Below are 20,132 nucleotides of genomic sequence, written 5' to 3'. Positions count from 1 at the left end.
CGGCGGCATTGCACAGCCCAAGTCTGTACTGTAGGTGATCATGTCTTTGGCGGGGAAGAGAGCGTGAATGTGTCACCTGACACATCTTTCATGTCGTTGGCCACCAACGTATATCATGACATCACGGTGACGCATCGCTGCTCTCTCACCTCGCCCGTGACAAGTCCTGCTGCCTTCCTGCACTGTCGCGCATGTCAGCCTGTAGATGCCTGCCCCTTCCCAGGAGACCCTGGCGCATGGATGTCAGTCTCGTGCCTTCACCACTGGTGTTTCCATCAGAAATGCTGAAAAGGTCCCAGCAAGAGTGACCAACTAAACCAACTTCTGGCATGCCATCTGCAGGACATGAACCTGGGCAGGAGAGGGGGGCAGGACCGGGGGTCCGCTGAGTCAGCACAGTCAGCCGCAGCCACTCCCTTCAGCACCAAATTGAGCGGCGTGCAAATCCTGGACTGCTTCATCTACAACGGGGAGATGATCGCGGCGCTGCGGCTGCAGTACCTGTATGACCACGTGGATGAGATAATAGTGGTGGAGAGCCGCATGACATTCTCGGGGCTCAAAAAGCCGCAGCTGTTCATAGAGCGGGACGCGGAGCTCTTCAGGCCGTACCTGCCCAAGCTGAAGTTTTTAGTCATTGACGAGTACCCCGAGCCTGATCAGGCATGGCTGGACAGCAAAGCCCAGAATACCTGGATGACCGACCTGAGCGTGTGGTTTCGGGAGACCTACCAGCGCAATTTTGCGGAGGGATATATCAAGGGGAAATACGCGGGGCAGAAATACGTCGTGCTGGCCTGTGACGTGGACGAGATCCCCAAGAGGGAAGTGGTGGAAGAGCTGCGCTCCTTCCGCTACGAGCACGCCCACATCGCGCTCTATTTCGAGCTGGAGTTTTCCTACTACAATTTCAATTGGACTGCGCAATACCAGTGGTACCATGCCTTTGCTGTCAGCGACGTGGGCCTTGCAAAGAAGTCCCTCGACGATTACAGGCTTGAAAATTCGCGGTACCACTTGCGCCACGACGCCGGCTGGCATCTGAGTTATTACATGAGCATCGCTGACCTGGCGCGCAAGATCGAGAGCTTTTCGCACAAGGAGCTGAACCTGCCAGAGTTCAAGGGGGCGGAGCACATTGCCGAGTGCATAAAGACTGGGAAGGATCTGTTCAACCGCGGGGAGCAGTTTGACATGCTGCCTGCCGGGCCGCAGCTGACGGCGAGCCGGCCGGAGGGGTGGCAGGACTTCTCTGAGCGCCTGGCCAGGCTGCAGGAGCTGTGAAAGAGTCTTTAGGTTGAGTGCGCTGTGCCAGTAGATGATGAGTTGACTGTATTGCAAACATTACAATGCTTTGGAGGGATTGGAGGTGTTGGAAAGCTTGCGGCAGGAAAGTTGACAGCCCTCATGAAATGAGCTCAAAGACAGAACGCCGGTGCCCGAGAGATGCTTATGAGGTCACCTTGGCCTGACAAAGGCGGCTTTAAAATTCAATACATTGAGAGCTCTGCTGTGTGATCTGATTATCCATTCCATGCATGCAAGTTTGACTACAGGATTACAACCATTACAAATTCAGAGGCCAGCCCTGAATACTTTGATATTGTTCACGTAATGTATACAGTGATGGGCATTATTGACGTGCTGCTGCCTCTGAGGTCGAGGCAACACCGTTTTACAGTACCTATTCTGGATGAGTCATGCATGCCTGGTAATGTTCAAAAGGTACGAGCATCGCATGTTGAGCAATAACCTTCTCTACAGATATAAGCTGAGCAACTATATTGTCAAAGTTCAATCTTGCGGACTGCAAGCACCACGTGTGCACTAAAAAACAGCTGTTGACTCTTTCAGCTGCACAGTATGCCATATTTGTACACTCCTTCCTCACATTTCATTGAGTCTGACAGTTTTTCAGCTAGCCAAGAAAGCCGCAGTATTACTTGTTCCACCAGTAAAGAAGTAGGGCCAGTGAGCAGGCAATCACCACTGCCGAAAGGATGATAGTGTCCTGCGGCAGGAAACATCCGTGTTGGTCACACAATACCTTCACAATATGCTCCTGTCCTGATGCACAATAGGAGCAGAAGAGCAATCCCCAATCAAGAAATTCCTGTCTTGGCAGATCAATTCACCAGCTGGAGGGGCCGATTTCAAGCATGTGCAGCGATTGATTTGCCCAAGAGACCCTCACGTGCAAAGCCAGAGTATTGAGTACTGTCCTTGCACTCACCTTGTTTTTTTTTCTTCGAATTGCGCTCAGGAGGCCGCTGACCAGGGGGAACCTGGCAACCACGTTTTCCAGCTTCAGGCCGACGTTGTCAAAGATGCGCCGTTGCTCTCCCAAACCACCCGCCACAGCTTGCGCCTGACCCAGCACGTCGTCCATCTGGCACACATCACAACACCAATTACTGATCCTCAATAATACTTGTGTGATCCAAGATCATTCTCAGCGTTGCAAAGGAGGACATGGCAGGGCAATAAATGGGCATGTACGATCAGCAGGGTTGCCCAGTGACAATGGTTGGAGGGGAGGTGCACCGCAGAGTGGGTGTTCTGCAGATTTCCCCGCTCTCTCAAGAGCAGCCCTGTGGCGCTGGAGGCCTGCAGCCAGAAAGAATGCCATCATGGAGTTTTGCAAAAGGAAACACTGCTTCATCTGGCTTTGCGGCAGTGTCAACACAGACTGTGGCTTGGTTGCGGCACAGAAACATCTGGATGCTCACCTGTAGAGGCGAGCTGTCGCTGGTGCCTGCCAAGAGGTCTGCCCTATCTCTGGCAGCACCCAGAGCTAATTGTAGCCGTCGGAACTCCTGCAACATCAGAAGCCCAAACCCTTCAGGCAAAACATGAACTTCCTGTGAACAGGTTTGGGTTGGGCTGTGCAGGCTGCCAATATACAGCATCGTTTGGTTTAGTTATCAAGACGAGTTGCCATGATGCTGACAGCCCACATGTGCTCTGTGTACCTGAGTGTAGTCGTGCAAGATGTCCCTGTGGCGAGCCAGCGTGTGTGACCTGGAGTCAGCGGCACCGCTAAGGCTGCTGCTGAGGCTGTCATTCACATCCGACAGCCTCCCCAAAAGATCCTCTATCTCTATTGCTTTGGAATGTGCCAACTACAGGAAACATATCTCCATCAGTCTTAAGACTATCCAACAGGTAGGTGTTCCGGCAACACAGTGTAGATCGAGCCCCAAAGATTAAGAGGACTTACTTGGTCAGTAGCAAGGCCGGTCTCTCCCTTGCTTCTGTATGACCCCTCGTAGCCAGAGCAAAATTTGGCAAACGCGCTGATCTTGGCCTCCAAGTCGCTCTCTATCTGTCTGGCCTGCAAAAGGGGGATAGTCAAGGTGTCAGTTCATGGCCAACACTTAGCCCAGGGGGCCTTGAAAAGGATTGAGAACATTTTTAAGAAGACTCTAGTATATCAATTGAAGACCCAGCTCGCAGATTGGAAGGGATTGACAGGCCCTCATACATATGATCATCAATCACTACGTTGGACCCTAAATCTTGCATGCAGCAGTGTTAGCTCGGGGAATAGTACATGCAGAACACACCTCTCTCCTGCAATCTTCCCATGCTCTCGTCTGCACAGGACTGGACGCCTTGCTGCCCACAGATGTGCTGCAAACACAAGGAAAAAATGTCTTTAGCTGAGATATTTCACATTGCTGCATCCGCGCATCGCTCACCTTACTTTTCACTTACCTTCGTGCGTATGCCATTGCGAAATTGCGCCCCAGAGGAGGTTGTTCTGGTTCCATAAACAGTACAAGAGTCTGATTGGAATGCTGGTTCTATCGAGACGTTCCCGCTGCGTTCCCTAATACAGTTCTTTCTAACAACGATCTGTACTATCCGCAAAATAATCAACACAGAGGTCTAGAGAAGAAATGGCATTATGATTCGTGAACATCAAATGGGTACATTGAGGTCAAGGTTTGGGTCAACCAACGTGGCTGTCGTGTCCTGCAAGCATGCATGAACACGAACCAACAAATTTTGCAAAACCGAGATGTTCAGATGGTGAAGTAGGCTGCTTTTGGGCCATGGCATCGCAGCAGGGCTGTGCCTTCAATTATGTTGTGACAGCACACAAGCCCACAAGCGTCACCCAGTCCATCGTCGGGAATTTCACGTCTCCTACCGATATAAATCTGATCATATCGTAAGATTCATTTGAGCATTCATAATGACGACTTCTGATCTTGCCTTGGCTTTGATCTTGATTCTTTTCGCTTCTGGTACAGGAAATGCACACGGATCGAGATACATACTTTGACTCCAGAGGGCTTGAAGGTTCGGATCGCGATCGTGGGCTGCTTCATTGATTTCAGATTTGTTGCACAAGAAACTTGCAAAGACCTGATCAGCCATCTTCTGAAAAATCTGGTGTGACGCCTTGGCTCTTCAGGGTGTTGCTGATGTGGCCATCTATGGACGCGTTGCCACAATGGAGCTCTTCAGGCCTGTGGTGAGGCAATTTAGCATGTTCAATGCTAAGAAAGCGACGCCATGTCATACTTATTGAAACGTATTTGGCCCTTCTAAGTTGCTTTGTGGCTCACGCAGGGCGAGAGCAAAGACCTGCTCTTCCTGTCTACAGAGCGATACAAATTCTGCGTCTTGGAGTATGATTCTGAGACAGGTCAGCTTTCGCGAAGCAACTGATCTCCGTATGAATAGATCTCTAGAGTGCCAGTCATGCTCACTAGGGGGGCTTGGCCTCTCCTCCAACCACCTCAGTGTCGATCGCCATGCTCTGTGCGTTAGAGCATGCCTTCATCATAGGTTCCGATTCTTCCTTTGGGGGCGTGTGGCAGGGGAGCTGGTCACAAGGGCCAATGGGGACATCGAGGACCAGGTGGGAAGGCCGTGTGACAATGGCCAGATCGGCATTGTTGACCCTGGCTGTCGGATGATTGGCCTACACCTCTATGATGGCCTCTTCAAGGTGCGCACAGCCTGCCGGCCTTTCTTTTCTCACATGTGCACCACTGTGCTTTTCATGACGAAGTACAGCTGGCATACCATCATCAAGGGTCTTCTTCATCATGCGCTATCGACAGAGAGCCTCGGCTGAATAGGGAAGTGCATCAGGCTATTCAATGCTCTGTGCAGGTCATCCCAATTGATGACAAGGGGCAGCTGCACGAGGCATTCAACATGCGCATCGACGAGCTTAATGTGATCGACATGATCTTCCTGGAGGGCTGCGCCAAGCCCACCATCGCGGTATTGTACCAGGACAACAAAGATGCCCGCCACATCAAGACCTACGAGGTTGTCCTGAAGGAGAAGGTACGGCCTCTGCCTGTTATTAGGGCAGCAATTTGCATCAAGGATCATTGACATTAGATCTAACCTTATCAGTCTCGTCAGTCAATGCCAGCAATTTTTTAGGATTTCTGCTCGTCTACAAAGAAGCTTTCAAGATCAAAAAGACTACGTTGTCTCTGGTGCTTTATCAGTTCCTGATGGCTATGCTTGCAGGATCTGACGGAGGGTCCGTGGAGGCAGAGCAACCTGGATGCAGGGGCGAGCCGGGTGATAGCAGTGCCGGAGCCGCTGGGGGGTGCACTCGTGGTGGGCGAGTCAGTCATTGCTTACATGGGCCAGGGGCAGGCCATGAAATGCACGCCCATCAAGGCCACCATCATCCGGGTGCGCTCCTGCTCTGCTGACATGCAATCGTCCGACTCCAAGAACCACAATTGAGCTGCGCCCAGAAGCAAGCTAGAAGGAAGGCATCCTTTTGAGCATGCAGCGGTTGTCTCTCTGCTGACACTCTGGACCATGATCAATTGACCAGTACCATCAAGCAAGGTCTGAGAGGCATGTCCTTGGCTGGGAGCAGGCGCATGGCAGGGTGGACGAGGACGGCTCGCGCTACCTCCTGGGAGACTATGTGGGCAACCTGTACCTGCTCGTGCTGCAGCATGATGGGGAGCATGTGGCAGGGCTCAAGGTGGAACCACTGGGGCGCACCTCCGCGCCCTCCACACTCACTTACCTCGACAATGGCGTCGTCTTTGTGGGCTCCTCTGGTGGCGACTCCCAGCTGGTGCGCTGCCTGGCTTTGTCAAGATGGTCCAGGTCTGGAGGGGCCAAATGTGAAGAGGAAAGACAACGTGATGCACATGTATATTCCCATTCAAATCCTCACCACGTCTTGTACAGCTCTGAGCAGAGCTTGTAGAGGAAATCTCTGTGCACGATCTTGCTGGCAAAGATTCAGGGTGTCTCTTTAGCAAAATGTGAGATGTTGCAGGATGTCCTGGAAGTATGAGGCTGCGCTTAGATGTGGACATAGCCACTGGTGTGAATGGCTGACTGGCACTGCAGGTGCGGCTGCACCCGACGCCGGTGACGCCGCAGGAGCCCAGCAACTTTGTGGAGGTGCTGGAGACGATGACCAACCTGGGGCCCATCATCGACTTTGTTGTTGTGGACCTTGAGCGCCAAGGGCAGGGGCAGGTGAGTGCATCTTCGTGCCACCTGCAACCCTCAGCTTTCCGCCGCTGTGGTGTCTATGAAGGATCCCATAAATAATCTCTGTTGCTGCTGGTTCATCCAGCTTCATGCTCTAAAGAGTCCAGCTCAAGACTTGAGGAATTCTAAGCTATTTTAGGCTCAGCACGCGCACTAATGGGCTGTCTCGTGATGAGTGATACTGCGGCTGCAGGTGGTGATGTGCTCGGGAATCATGGCGGACGGGTCGCTGCGCATTGTGCGCAATGGTATTGGCATGATAGAGCAGGCGACGGTGGAGCTGCCGGGCATCAAGGGCATGTGGGCGCTGCGAGCCTCCCACATGGACGCCTTTGACACCTTCCTCGTCATCTCCTTTGTGGGCGAGACCCGCATACTCGCTATCAATGCAGACGATGAGCTGGACGAAGCCGAGCTGCCTGGCTTCAGCGCTGACGCGCAGGTGAGCTGACTGTTCTGCCAAGGATTAAACATGTGCTTGTCTATGTGCTGAATCATGCATTGATGGACAATTTGCTGACTGACTAGACCATGTCCATGTGGCATGAAGGATTCTGCAAGATGACAGTGAAGCTCCGCACTCCTGTGCATTTAAGCCTAGGGTATGGTGTGGCTCCTCTGGAGGGTCATGGTTTCTCATAAATGATGCATGGCATGGAGAGCAAAAACAGCGGGCTTGAAAGGAAGCGCATCAGCATCAGCATGGTGCTGCTGTGGGTCCTCTTGCAGCAACTGTTCTGCCTTTGACCAAGGGTTGCACATGAAATTTGATCACTCTGCGCTGCGCAGACGCTGTGCTGCGGCAACACGGTGAGCGACCACCTGGTGCAAGTGGCGGGCGCAGACGTGCGGCTGGTGGACGCCAGCACGCGCCAGCTCACCCACCAGTGGCGCCCGCCCGCAGGCCTCAACATCAACGTCGCCTCCGTCAGCCCCACCCAGGCAAGCCCCTCCACTGCACACGTTCTGTCTTCGATCTTGACGCAGTCTACTTAAAGAACCTGACCTTGATCCTTGCCTTCTGCCTGACCTTGATCCTCATTGCAGCTCATACCCTTGCTTGCAACCACAGCCTGAACCTGCCCTCGCCAAGCCGAAGGCAGGCGCTTGAAATGCTTGCAGGCAAGTGCTTAAGCTGGATGGTGAACATTGCACGTTGCTTGCTGCACACAAACATCGCCGGAGGGTAGCCAATTACTTAGATGCAAGGTGGATATTCTATGTTGTTCTGGACAAGTAAGATGGGTAAGATGAAGTCTGCATGCAGTAAGCCGACACACGCATGATGGTCCCACAGGCGGTGGTGGCGACTGGGGAGGGCAATCTGGTGTATCTAGAGCTGGGAGAGAGCGGCATCGAGCAGAAGGGGCACGTGAAGCTGGACGCTGAGGTGGCATGCGTCGACATATCTCCCCTGTCGGAAGACGGCGAGGCGGCCTCGCTGCTGGCTGTGGGCACGTGGGACATGCGCGTGCACATCTTCTCCCTGCCAGCCATGGCCCCGCTGGTGTCAGAGCCCCTGGGCGGAGAAATCATTCCCCGATCCGTGCTCTTTGCAGGTGAGCCAAGAAGACCTGCACTTCCCACAAGCATGGCTGATCACTGTGCATGCGCCTTGCAAGGCAGGGGAATTGTGCTATTCTTGAGTGCTCAGCAACATCAAGTGCCCCAATGCAATACAGATCTAAATGGCAATTTGTTGGGAGAGAGTGGAGGAGCAGAGGAGAGGAGCAATATCTGGGGGAGCAGATGCTTAAGTTCTTTTTTGAAGGAATGAACCAAGCTATACAAGGGCCAATGGACCACATGTACGAGACATTTTTTGAGATTACCTGATGCGCGCAGCGTTTGAGGGCGTGCCCTACCTGCTGTGCGCGATGGGCGACGGGCAGCTGTACAACTTCCACGTGGACGAGGCGACGGGCGCGCTGGCCGACCGCAAGAAGATCTGCCTGGGCACCAAGCCCATCATGCTGCGCAGCTTCCGCTCCAACGGCCAGTCCCACGTCTTCGCCGCCTCCGACCGTCCCACCGTCATCTACTCCGCCAACAAGAAGCTCCTCTACTCCAACGTCAATGAGAACGAGGTGCGCTTTCTTGGTACTGTGCAGCATGAGTGCTAATGAGCTTCAATGCAAAAATAATAGAGAATTGATTTATCCTCATTATTAATGAGCAGAATGCCTCTCTTCGGTCTCATGCATGTCAGGAACATCCAGGATTGCCTGCCAGGCGTGGGTAATCTGATGGTGTTTGCAGGATGCTTTGTGAAGGGAGAGTATAAGGGAGCCCCAGGCAGCAAGGATCTGTGGCGCGCAGGTGAACTTCATGACGAGCTTCAACAGCAGCAGCTTCCCGGACAGCCTGGCGCTGGCCAAGGAGGGCGCCATGACCATCGGCAGCATCGACCAGATCCAGAAGCTCCACATCCGCACCGTGCCCCTCGGCGAGCAGCCGCGCCGCCTGGCGCATCAGGAAGCCTCGCGCTCCTTCCTCGTCCTCACCTCCCCCAACAACGGCGCCACTGGTGGGTTCCCTCTTTCCTGCCCAGGCCGCCGCAGCTCCTTTGACAACCATTATCTATTTGTGATCCTTTTTCAGCATGTCATGTCAGGAAGGCTTATTACATGTCATGTCAGGAAGGCTTATTACATTATAGCCCCTAGAGCACTGCGCATGCTGTGTACAATCTTCTTTTCAAAACTTTGTCAGGGCTCGGGAAAATATTGGAGTGCTGATGCTGAGATTGCTCCCGCGGCAATTATGACAGCCTCATTTGACTTCCTGTGTGGCACGCGAGCAGGCATGGACGATGCAGGCCCAGACAGCGTTCGGCTGCTGGACGACCAGACATTCGAGACGCTGGACCGCTTTGGGCTGGAGACCAACGAGGTCTGTTGCGCGGCTGCATCCATGTCATTCTCGGACGACCCCTGCCCCTACTACGTGGTCGGCACAGCCATCACAGTCGCCGAGGAGCCTGAGCCCACCAAGGTGCGCTGCCTCTAGTAGTTCTTTGCCAGGAGGGATGGCAAGAACAGCTGCAAGATGCAAAGGTGTCCTCGTTGTCATCTTCGTCTCTCAAGAATGATGAGTGAATGTCAAAATGCGTCCCATGAGTGTTTGACACATTGCTGGGTGGAACCCAAGGTGCCTTGTGATGCCCTTCTAGTAAATAAGCATTAGCATGCATCATGCTCTAATGCCATAATGTGTGGAGGAAGTAATGTGAGGGGTGGTGGCTGCAGGGGAGAATACTTGTGTTTGGCGCCAAGGGCGGCAAGCTGAGCCTGGTGTGCGAAAAGGAGGTCAAGGGTGCTGCGTACAACCTTCACCCCTTCCAGGTCAGCTGTCCCATGTCTACAATGGTCATTGCCTCAAAGCGTGCCTGTAATCAGCATGTTATACACTTTCCTCTCATCTGTCAGGCTGCTGACAAAAGGAGTTCGAGACAGAGACACATATTGTGCCCTGCAAGCTTAATGGCGTGCAACTGAGGCTGCAAGATGGGCATGGGTACAGGGGAAGTTGATTGCAGGCATCAACAGTCGCGTGCAGCTGTTCAAGTGGACACAGTCAGAGGATGGCTCCAGGGAGCTCACCAACGAGTGCAGCCATGTCGGCCACGTGCTCGCCCTCTACATCGTCACCCGCGGCGACTTTGTGATCGTTGGTGCGCTTCACTTGGCCGGTTTTTTGTCTCTTACGCAGAGCATGCAGTCTTGCTGTGCTTGCTGCTCCAACCTGCATGGCAAGCACAGGGCGAGTTCCTGCACTCTGTGCTATTGCCTCACGAGCACAGTAGCAGGAGGCTTGGAGGACCCCGCACATGGGACATCTGGAGATGACATTTCCAGGCGCCCGTGCTAGAGAGATGGGGCCTGCATTTGCACCAGTACAACCACAGGCACACCTGCTAGAGTTGGTGATGTAAAAGCGCAGAGTTGGGAATCGTTGCAAGACAGGCTCGGATGGCCCCTCACATGCAGAGGCCGACCTCCCTGCAGGGGCACGTGCTAGAGAGATGGTGCAAGAGGATCAGGACAAGCACAGGCACCAGGTGCCCAGTAATGTGAGGTGCTGAGTCCAAGAGATGTGTGGGCAGGCGACCTGATGCGGAGCTTGCAGCTGCTGATATACCGGGCGGACGAGGGGATTTTGGAGGTGCGCGCGCGCGACTACAAGACGCACTGGATGACGGCCGTGGAGGTGCTCGACGACGACACCTACCTGGGCGCAGAGAACTCCAACAACATCTTCACGCTGCGCAAAAACACCGACGCAGCCGCCGACGAGGACCGCAACCGCCTTGAGGTGCGCTTCTGTTGCCTTGCATGGCTTGGCGCTCACCTCCCACATTCGGGCAGTGTCTAGCATCATGAAGCGCCTAAGCTGGGTGTGTCTCTTGAATCTCTATTGGGTGGTCCGTCCAATGCCTGCTGGACGAATCTGCCCAGCAAAGTTGACTGCTTCATGATTGAGAGCTCCTTCCAGAAGGTTCCGGTAGCGGGCTAGCTGCTGTGTCGTAGGGATTATGCATGCTTGATCAGGCATGATCAGGCCATTGATACAAACATGGACGTTCGCTTGCACGGACACTCATGAGGCTTGTTCTGCTGAGGCCTTTACTGAGCTTTTGTGTGTGCAGACGGTTGGGCAGTACCACCTGGGAGTGTTTGTGAACCGCTTCCGGCACGGCTCGCTGGTCATGAAGCTGCCGGACAGCGAGGCGGCCAAGATCCCCACCGTCCTCTTCGTCACCATCAACGGCTCCATCGGCGTCATAGCCTCCCTGCCCCAGCAGCAGTTCCAGTTCCTCAGCAGGCTACAGGTGCGCTGCCATGGCTGCCCCCCCTGAAGATTACTGCAAAATCAGCCCCTTGGGACCTGTGATCGAAGTCTCAATGGGCTGGCCCTTGCTGATGTGTGTGCGCATTTGTCAGGCTCAAGCTCATCCCTGGGCAAGCAACTGTAGATGGCATCGATGACTTTCAGCCAGTGGGTATCTGCAGTGTGCAGGTCAAGATCCTGCCATATTGGAAGCTTTGTTAGGGTACAGATTTAGCAGGACATCCCCGATATTGGCTTTGAAGCGCGACGCTGGACCCTATTGCTAACATGCCAAAGGTGCTGACAGCCAGTGGATATGCTGTGCAGGATTGCCTGAGGAAGGTGATAAAGGGGGTGGGCGGCTTGAGCCACGTGGCCTGGCGCACATTCCAGGACGAGCACACCAAGATGCCCAGTCAGAACTTTGTGGACGGCGACCTCATAGAGCAGTTCCTGGACCTCAAGCGGGACTCCATGGAGCGCGTGGCACGCGAAATGGGCGAGGGAGTCACCTCAGAAGATTTGCTCAGAATGGTGGAGGAGCTCAGCAGGAGCTGCCATTAGTTACAGGGTGAAACAAACAATAAGTATGCATGGTTTGACACACAATTGTAATGACACTTGCGTTCAAGGTTTCAGGAGGGATCCAGGGTTGTGGGGCGGGCTGCAAATCTGCCCGATGTCCTGGGTTTCTGTGCGCGAGTGTGTCTCGGCCAAAATGGCATGTACTTTTACCTAGGAAAATTGGCTAGCAGCAGAAGATGCTGCGCCCTGCTGATGCAAGACAGTGATCCACATGACCAATCTAACGAATGTACTTAAGTTCACAATGAATTTTAATTTTGTGCCCAACAGCACACCTTGTGCAAGGTCGTTCTTTCAAATTTCTTGGCTTCCAGGAAAGAGAAGCCCAGCAAGATCTGTCCTTCAGCACATTCAGGTCTCTGCATACTTTAAAGCTTTAAAAAGCAGATGTCTACAGATCTGCCCACGTGGGCAAATATTGAGGGTTCCTTAAGGGCAGCTGCTGCAGCAGATCTTGAAGTCATTAATCTGCAGTGGCATTGTCACATCACACATAAGATGGCACGAAAAGGAAAAGTCACTGGTATTTCAAGACAGGTGTGATCTTTGTACCCATGCACACCATCAGGCTCTCTATTTTGCACCCAATCTTCTCCCTCTCTGCATGCCTGAGACGTTTACGTAGTGCCTAGATAGGATGCAATGTCAGATGGTTCCTTGGGCGTCAAGAGGTACTTTTGATGCCAATATCGCACGTACCGAACTCTTGAAGCTGTTGAACGTGAAGGAATAAAGCCACACGACGACAGCACCCCAATTGGTTGCAATATGGTTGCGCAATAAGACTTTGAAGTTTTGAACAGGTCAGTCACTGAATCTTGGATAAATCGAAGAAGAAGTTGAAACAGTAACATTGAACCCGTCATCGCGAGCTTTGGAGTCCTTGTTGCAGAGTGGCAACGCTGATGCTACCAACGCAATTCGATCTTTGTTCGTAAGTTGCTATTCAGTCAAGGAAGGAGGACAGATTTGAGTGTTTTGCACCTTGGACAACAGGCAGGGCCTGCTTGGGAACCCTCCGGCAAGCTTCTGGATGTTCGAAGACCAAGAGGTGTCCATGATCATGGTAGGATCACAGTCATCAAACACAACATCAGTTTGCTCTTAGGCTCTCAGTGCCTGCTTGTTCCAAGCCGGTGTCTGAACCTGGACTTTGCATAAGCCACTGGCTGTAAAATGCAAAGTCTTCTGCTCTCCCATTTGGATTCTCATATGCAGGGCACCAGGCGAGGATACTGGGGCATCACCCTCAAGATTCACTCGGATCTTTCACTACCTTGAGTCTGCCTTTCCAGATAACACTTTCAGCGTCCTGGATAAGTCTGTCATTGCCTGTGTCATGTCAAGTGGAAGCGAGGCCACCGTTGCCCTGATTTGAGGGGCGCCCTTGCTCACCAATCAGGTGCGGAGTTGCCCAGAATCCAGCTTCAAGGTTGTTGCTTACATCTGTTGCACTCTACATCAGTTACACTTCGATGCCCATATATTTGCATTAACCGCAGCTGATGATAGCGCAGTGCTTCCTCAAGGGGAGGATGCAAGCATAATTGCCAGCTGACAAGATTGCTTCTGATTTGCAGACGAGACCATGAAGCCCGTCGGATACATACAGGTTGTTCTGGCCATGCCCTGATTCTTTGGGCATGACCTTGAATTTTGGCTCGAGCTCTTCCAACTGGAAGGTGACACCCCAACGGAAGACCAGGGTCACCTGAACACGGCCGAGGTCAGGGCGCTGATGGCAGCAGCAGGTGATCAAGCGCAACCTGAGAAATTGTAAGAGTCACTTTCTTTCTTTACTGCTCTTCAGACAGAAGTCGTAGCCCCTGCACAGGCTCAGTGTTGTAGATGTGGCCCCAAGCCAGGCACCATTTGCTTAGTAGGGCAGAAATTGCCATGCTTGTCAGGCGTGGCTCGAGATTAGCTTCCCCTTCCAAATGAACATAATAATGCTGGTTGTGCTGCTGCAGACCGGGAGCGCAACAAGTTTTACTTCACACAAGCGATTCTGGCTGGCATTGTTGCCGAGGCATGTCTATTCTTTCCTGGCGCTTTCAGATGGATTGCTGCCATATGGGCGCTGCTACTATTGGCCCGGCCAGGCTGAGTCATCTCTGGTATCTGAGAAGCGTGTACGTGCAGCGCTAGAGGACTGTGATCTCCTGAGCACAAAAAGAGCGTCAAGCGGCGCTACATGAGGTTGTGGCCATCTGATGACGTTGCAAAGACAAATCCATGCATTCGTACCTGAAGCCCTAAAGCTGTCCATGTTTGAGGACCAGCAGCCGAATCGTTTTAATTGGCGCTTAAGGCCCTGGGAGTATGATTGTATCAATTCCGGAGCTATGCAGGTCCCAGCCAAGCTGACAGAATGGACATTGGATGTGCTGGGGCATTGCGCTGAAGGGCTCATGTTGTGTCTCTGGCAGTGCCAGTGGGTTCATGTAAATACAAAAGCTCAACCTTCTAATTCCCAGCGCAAAGCCCAGAGTCCTGTATGATCTTTGAGAACTCTGTGAGAACTGGCTGTAAGCTTGCGCATGCATTGTGACAATATTCAAATGGACAGGGCAACATGTCCATCATGCTATGAGTTGTGCATGCGACAACAGCCTGCTGAGCAAAGGACTGGTTGCAATTGGACGAAGTGAGAAGCAAGCCAAGGAAGTGGCCAGCTGCTGCCCCTGCCCTGGAAAGGGCAAAGGATCGTTCAGAAGCCCTGTCAGAGGTCAATGGCCTGCCAATTTTGCATTGAATTCATGGAGACCTTTGCATGCCTGACAGGGAGCCTAATGAGGCATGCTATATCAAGACATAGGTTCATTGCGGATGCTGCAAATAGTTGAGGAATGGTTTGCGTGAAGCAGCACTTGGTATTAACAGCAGTGTAGATGCCTTCTGAGGGGCCTCAGGGCTGTAGACAGTAGCGTGCTTTAGAACACAGGTAAGGCCTTCTGATTGTGTTCACAAAGGACTGACGTCACCGCGAATAGCACTTTGTCACGATCAGGAGCGATCCGTCTGTAGGAGATGAATTTCTGCACTTTATAACGCACTGATCTCCTGGTTTTCAGTGTGTATCGCCGTGCCACCGTCTCTTGATTACTTATGCGCGACGTTGGTGAGGAAATACTTTGGAGCCCTTCTGTCGATAGCTTCTTCAATCGACAGCTTCTCGTCGTCATCTACAGGGTGATTGGTGACAGGTTCATGTCACCGAGGGTCCTTTTGTCTCTCACTGTCTCTATTGTTTCTCCACCACAACACAAGCAAGAAAATAATAGAACTCCAAACACAAGCAGCAATAGTGACTGTGCTTATGCATTCCCAGGGAAAAGAGGTCATGACGGAGAGCTCTGATGACGAGTTGACAAGTGTTGAGGATATCCCAGCCTACATCATCCGCTGCTTTGAAAGAGGCTTCTTAGACGACGAGTTTAGCGTTGCGGAAAAGGCTTGTATCGTCATCGGCCTGAGCCACCCACAGAATAACAAGAATAGCCTGAAAGCGCTCTTCTCACTGCCCCACAAGGAATGTGCTGATATCCTGAAGATTGCGGCGCCAGAACCACCCGGTGCGACGCTCTCTGTTGCCTTCTTCTGCAGATCTGGAACATAGCTGCAGAACTGCTGTTGCCTCTGAGGGTAGGTCTCTTTAAATAGCTGCAACAATATGGTGAATGGGCTCTTTCTGTTTGCCTGCTGCAGAATGGAAGCCCACAGGACACCTATGGATACGGGGTGTTGTGCCGTTCTGGTTTCGAACAGTTACACAGAGGCTGGAAACTTACGGTCAGGAGCAGGAGAGGCGCTTGCTTGAGCATGATCTCAAAGCGCTCTTCGCACCCCTTGGTAAGGTCTCCCATTCAGGCCTCACAGACTCTGTGCTGAATATGTGCCACTCATCTAAGAAGCTACCATGCATGTGTACGTACTGGCCGCTGAGTGCAGCATCTGCACACCAGTGCACATATGAGACAGTGCTTAGCGTGCTCAGCAGCGGTCATACTGGATTGCAAGTAGTGGTCCTTTCTGTTCTTGACGTGACAAGCAGGAAACTGTCACGCTGCGGTGAAGCATGTGAAGTTCTTGCCGTATCATGTGAAATCAGTCAAGAGTGTGCTATTGTGCTGCAGAGGCAGAGCGAGACCGCTTCTTTTCAGCAATGGGCTTATTGATGGGTACAGCAGCCTCAATGTACACCTTTGACATGTTGCGCGAGTGGCTGCCTTGGTTGATCGCCCTGATCATAATACTGGTGATGGCGTACCTCCTGCTGCTTCTGCATTTCAAGCTGCAGAGTCGCGAAGAAGGCATCTCAGTAGATTTGAGGCGGTGACATTTGGAGATGGCTGCACCCACATGATCTGCATGGTCGGATGTCATATCTCCATGCATCTTTTAGATTGCTTGGTGGTAAACAGGGGTTCCATCCAAATGTAAGGCATCTACAAGAGGCTTCTCAGATGAAAATATTATCCTAGATGTGCCCCTCTGGTAGATTTGCCCTGATCGCAGTGCCGCTGACAATGTTCATTGCTGCTTTATGCCCAGGCTCAAGCAAGGGCATTCTGTTGAAAAAATGGGAATGATGAGAGATACAGGTGCACTCACCTCATGTGGATGACCTTGGCTATGGCACTTGTGAATTTAGCAAACACATCAATCGTCATGATCATGAACATGATGTTGTGCTTTCTGCTGTGCCTTGAGGGCATCCTTGCAGGGATCAGCAGAGCTCAATATTGAACATTTATTTGAACCTGTTGAACCTGGCCGTTGCTGCTGCGCCTGGGCTATGATCACTGGGATATTTGAGGTCATCATTGAATCCTCTCAGGCACAAAGGTTAAAAGCATGATGCATGTAAAATGAGATATTTATCATTATGCTACCGGATGCCAAGCATGTGCCCGGCAGCGGCAGCGCAGATAAGAGACACTCAAATTCAATGTTACTGCTGCCTGTGAAGCATCGGTGGACGAAGCATGGAGAACTGATAAACGGGCTTATTCATAGCACAAAAGCTCGCCGTGAAAAATTTAAAATGCTTCTAGAGGCAGATCTGCCTCGGGTCCTCCCTCAACGAGATTAAGGTCACTGGGGTTATACCCGGTTATAATGTTGGCGAAAATGTGCGAAACTGACACCTGTTTCTTAGCGACAAGCCGCATTGAATGTGGATTCTGCAACGCACAAAACTTGCGAATTTGCATCATCCATTGCTTCGATATCATTGTTAGAGTGTTTGTAAAGTATTCGAGAGCGAAGATCGCCCGTTTCCAGTCTTACCTCTCCCGAACTTAAGACTTGATGGCAATGCCGGCCTGAACCGAAGTTACACGGCTGTGGCAATACATCGCCCAATTGACCACGAAATGGTCCCGATTGCGTAATGAGAAAAGTGCTATTTTATTTGAAGTATATCTATCGTGGACTATTTGCGTATGCCAAAGCCTGGGTATAAGGCATGTCGATCCTGCACACGTGAAATTCCCGTTGCTTGCAAGAAGTGTACGCACTGCAATGCTGATCTGACAAGCTGTAAAAGATCCAGCACCTTAGCAGGAGTTGTGAGCCCAGTTCAGGAGAGGACACTCACTAGTTTCAGGCATACATCCCTAGCTAGCTCTGCAAGGCCTAGGTCAAATAGGGTGCAGGTTGCACGGCCCACTACTTCCAGACCCGGCATTGGCACTGATGCAAGAGAAGAAAGCTCAGGCAGCCAGTACCATGAAGTAGATGATCCCCCAGCAGTCAACAGTCCTGTCAGCCCAGTTGCAGCCACACGCCTTGCTTCAGCCGGTAGAGATGTACTTTCTGACTATACCAGCCAGCTCAGAATTGGCAGCTGCAGATACGCAATCGTAGCAGAAAATGAGGCTGGAGCTTTCTGTTATGCTGTGGCTGGACTGCTACTGGGCCCTGACGGCAGCCTCAGCATCTCGGTGGGTCTTTACAATTGAATCTGCTCCAGGCTCCATGCAGTGTGATGGAGGCAGCCTGCATGCGCACATTACTGTGCCGAGAGTGTGTGTGCAGGCAAAAGGCTCCCAGCATGTGCTTGCCCTCCCAATGCAGCATGCTGGTGATCAGCGCCATTACAGCTACCTCTGTGACTGCCCAGATATGCAGCCGGGGATACAGACTTTGGACGGTCTAGACAGCAGGCGGAATCCAAAACTGAGTAAGTGCCCACGTCAGCTGGTTCAAACTGCAATCTGCCCAGTGTTTCATCTCACATTTGCTTTTCTTCCAGGTCAGATCCTGAATTACTCTTTGTGCACAGCGTGGGACCTAGCTGCGCGCCGTTGCCTGCATAGCAAAGCTGTGGAGGTACTCCATGCCAGCCATGCCAGCGGCAACATCGATGATCTTCCAGAGGAGGCCATTTACAGGGCAGTAAATCTGAATGTAGTCTTGGACAGCTTTGACACCGTTTCCATTGTGAACCCGGAGTCTGGTCCAAACTTCCTCCTGTCTGTGGCCCTGACCGAGGCGAATCTTCCAAGAGCATTTGTGGGTGCACCCAGCAACAAGCAACTGAGGTGTTTCCAGTGCAAGTCTATCACCTGCGCACACTGCGATCACGTGCGGAGCTGGGTGGAAGAGAGGGATGGTGAGGATGCTGATCTTGGGGAAATCTTTGAAGGCCTCAATCTGCTCGCCGAGTCAGTGGCTTCGGAACAGGCAGCACATGCCACTCACCTTCCCATCTCCAAGACAAGGCTGCCGCCCGACTTTTCTTTCATGCAGCTAGCTGCACGTGCAATGGGAGCGAGTAAGTGGCTGTCCTCCAGGATGTCACAGCCTTATTGATGCTTTATCATTTTGCCTCTGATCATGCCATCAACAATCTACTGTTAAGGTGACTGCATGTTGAAGACTGCCATGCCTTTGTGTGCATTTTAGGTGACTTCTTTCCAGAAAGCAGCCCGTCGCGGGTTGTTGAGGGATCCTGGCTCCTCATCCCTGGGACAGATGGATGCTGCTCTACTTGCAGTGCTCCATGGTCTGAGGCAGATCCCGTGGAAGCGGGCTGGGTGACAGCAGGAGAAGCGGTCATCTACAATCTGTCCGGTTGTGCGGCAGCATGTGTCTACCATCGGCGCTGCTCAAACAGGTGCAGTCTATGTGTACAAGGACACATTTGCTCTTTGTTGAGAGGATGCCGAAGGAGATGTTTGGTTGTCTGCTGAGGTAACTTAGTCTGCTTAATCAGCGAATATGTACATACTTCTGCCCAAGGGCTGCAAATGCAGAGAGTCTCGCAAGTTGCATACTCCTATTCGCACATAGCATTCTGATGCACAATGAGCATTATGGTCATGAAGTACAGGGCTCTGATGCTCTTCATGGCATGGGCTCTAGGGATTTGTCTTCCAAAGCAAAACAAACCCCGCGAATCAGGGGTAGTCTCATTCAGTGGGGAATTTATCCAGCAACCTCGGAGACACCTCACCTTCTTCTTCACTGCGTTCATTGTCTGGACAACATGTGCCCTGCGCATCCCCTTTGCTACAGGATCGCCCGGACCCCTCCGAGCTGGCCGGCGATCTGCTTCACGTGAGGGGACTTCGTCCTCTTCTACAGCTTCATCCGGTTCTTGCTGACCAGACATATCGGCGTCCCGAGGTGCAGGATCCTGTTGATCAGACAACGCACACAATGGAGGGAGCTGCAGCGAGACCTTCTAAGACTGGAGTTGAGCGATGAGCTGTATTCAGTTTCAATATAAGCATTTTGAAACTCACCATCTGCAAGAGCACACCGCTCTGGTGCTCCCGGACGCACGAACAGTGTTTAGTATGGTGCAACGATCACCCAAGTACACCTCGACTATAAGCAGCCAGGGTGGTGAATAGACACTCGAAGTAACACCTAGGTATGTTCTGACTTGCTTGACACGAGGATAGGTGTTTGGGATGCTTTCTGGTACAAGAAATGCCAGTGCATTAATCCACATTGAATGTTGCAGAAGCCGCTCCGAAGCCCTTCAATATCTATCATTTTCCTCTATATTATTAGGGTAGTATTGAGAGGGTACTCTGGCTCGCCCTCAAGACATCAGAAATATATGCTGATGTCATGTCACATGGCCTTGCCATCTTGCAATCCTGATTCGTCTCTTGCTGAAGAACACTCAAGAACACAAGCAGATATTTGTTTATATATCACGGGACTTGCATTGTGTCTCTTTGCTCTCTCAATCTTTG

At 52.1% G+C, this 20,132-nt stretch overlaps 4 protein-coding genes across 4 annotated transcripts; 2 read left to right on the top strand and 2 right to left on the bottom strand.

The window, feature by feature from the left end:
- Window positions 1-345: 345 nt before the first annotated feature.
- On the top strand, window positions 346-1,284 carry COCSUDRAFT_41538 (hypothetical protein; the record flags this gene model as incomplete). Its single annotated transcript, XM_005648770.1, has 1 exon — window positions 346-1,284. One exon carries the CDS (start codon window positions 346-348, stop codon window positions 1,282-1,284), a length of 939 nt encoding a protein of 312 aa, XP_005648827.1.
- A 655-nt stretch (window positions 1,285-1,939) lies between these two features.
- On the bottom strand, window positions 1,940-3,686 carry COCSUDRAFT_15040 (Qb-snare protein, Gos1/GS28-family; the record flags this gene model as incomplete). Its single annotated transcript, XM_005648769.1, has 7 exons — window positions 1,940-2,011; window positions 2,234-2,389; window positions 2,545-2,599; window positions 2,716-2,816; window positions 2,973-3,122; window positions 3,221-3,334; window positions 3,567-3,686. 7 exons carry the CDS (start codon window positions 3,684-3,686, stop codon window positions 1,940-1,942), a joined length of 768 nt encoding a protein of 255 aa, XP_005648826.1.
- A 372-nt stretch (window positions 3,687-4,058) lies between these two features.
- Window positions 4,059-11,895, top strand: COCSUDRAFT_28729 (hypothetical protein; the record flags this gene model as incomplete). Its single annotated transcript, XM_005648768.1, has 20 exons — window positions 4,059-4,177; window positions 4,260-4,308; window positions 4,424-4,483; window positions 4,582-4,657; window positions 4,833-4,963; window positions 5,131-5,310; window positions 5,503-5,673; window positions 5,867-6,073; window positions 6,355-6,486; window positions 6,695-6,943; window positions 7,291-7,464; window positions 7,820-8,060; window positions 8,347-8,588; window positions 8,821-9,028; window positions 9,305-9,495; window positions 9,750-9,845; window positions 10,024-10,174; window positions 10,607-10,815; window positions 11,150-11,332; window positions 11,659-11,895. The coding sequence occupies 20 exons, from the start codon at window positions 4,059-4,061 to the stop codon at window positions 11,893-11,895; spliced, it is 3,306 nt and encodes a 1,101-aa protein (XP_005648825.1).
- Window positions 11,896-18,423: 6,528 nt separating this feature from the next.
- On the bottom strand, window positions 18,424-19,131 carry COCSUDRAFT_33023 (hypothetical protein). Its single transcript, XM_005648767.1, has 2 exons — window positions 18,829-19,131; window positions 18,424-18,697 (listed from the first exon to the last, which is right to left on the bottom strand). Exons 1-2 carry the CDS (start codon window positions 19,020-19,022, stop codon window positions 18,673-18,675), a joined length of 219 nt encoding a protein of 72 aa, XP_005648824.1. The 5' UTR covers window positions 19,023-19,131; the 3' UTR covers window positions 18,424-18,672.
- Between the last annotated feature and the right edge of the window lie 1,001 nt (window positions 19,132-20,132).

Source organism: Coccomyxa subellipsoidea, assembly GCF_000258705.1.
Source record: "Coccomyxa subellipsoidea C-169, whole genome shotgun sequence".
In the NCBI taxonomy this organism is placed as follows: Eukaryota; Viridiplantae; Chlorophyta; class Trebouxiophyceae; family Coccomyxaceae; genus Coccomyxa; species Coccomyxa subellipsoidea.
This window is presented reverse-complemented; position numbering and strand designations above follow the sequence as displayed.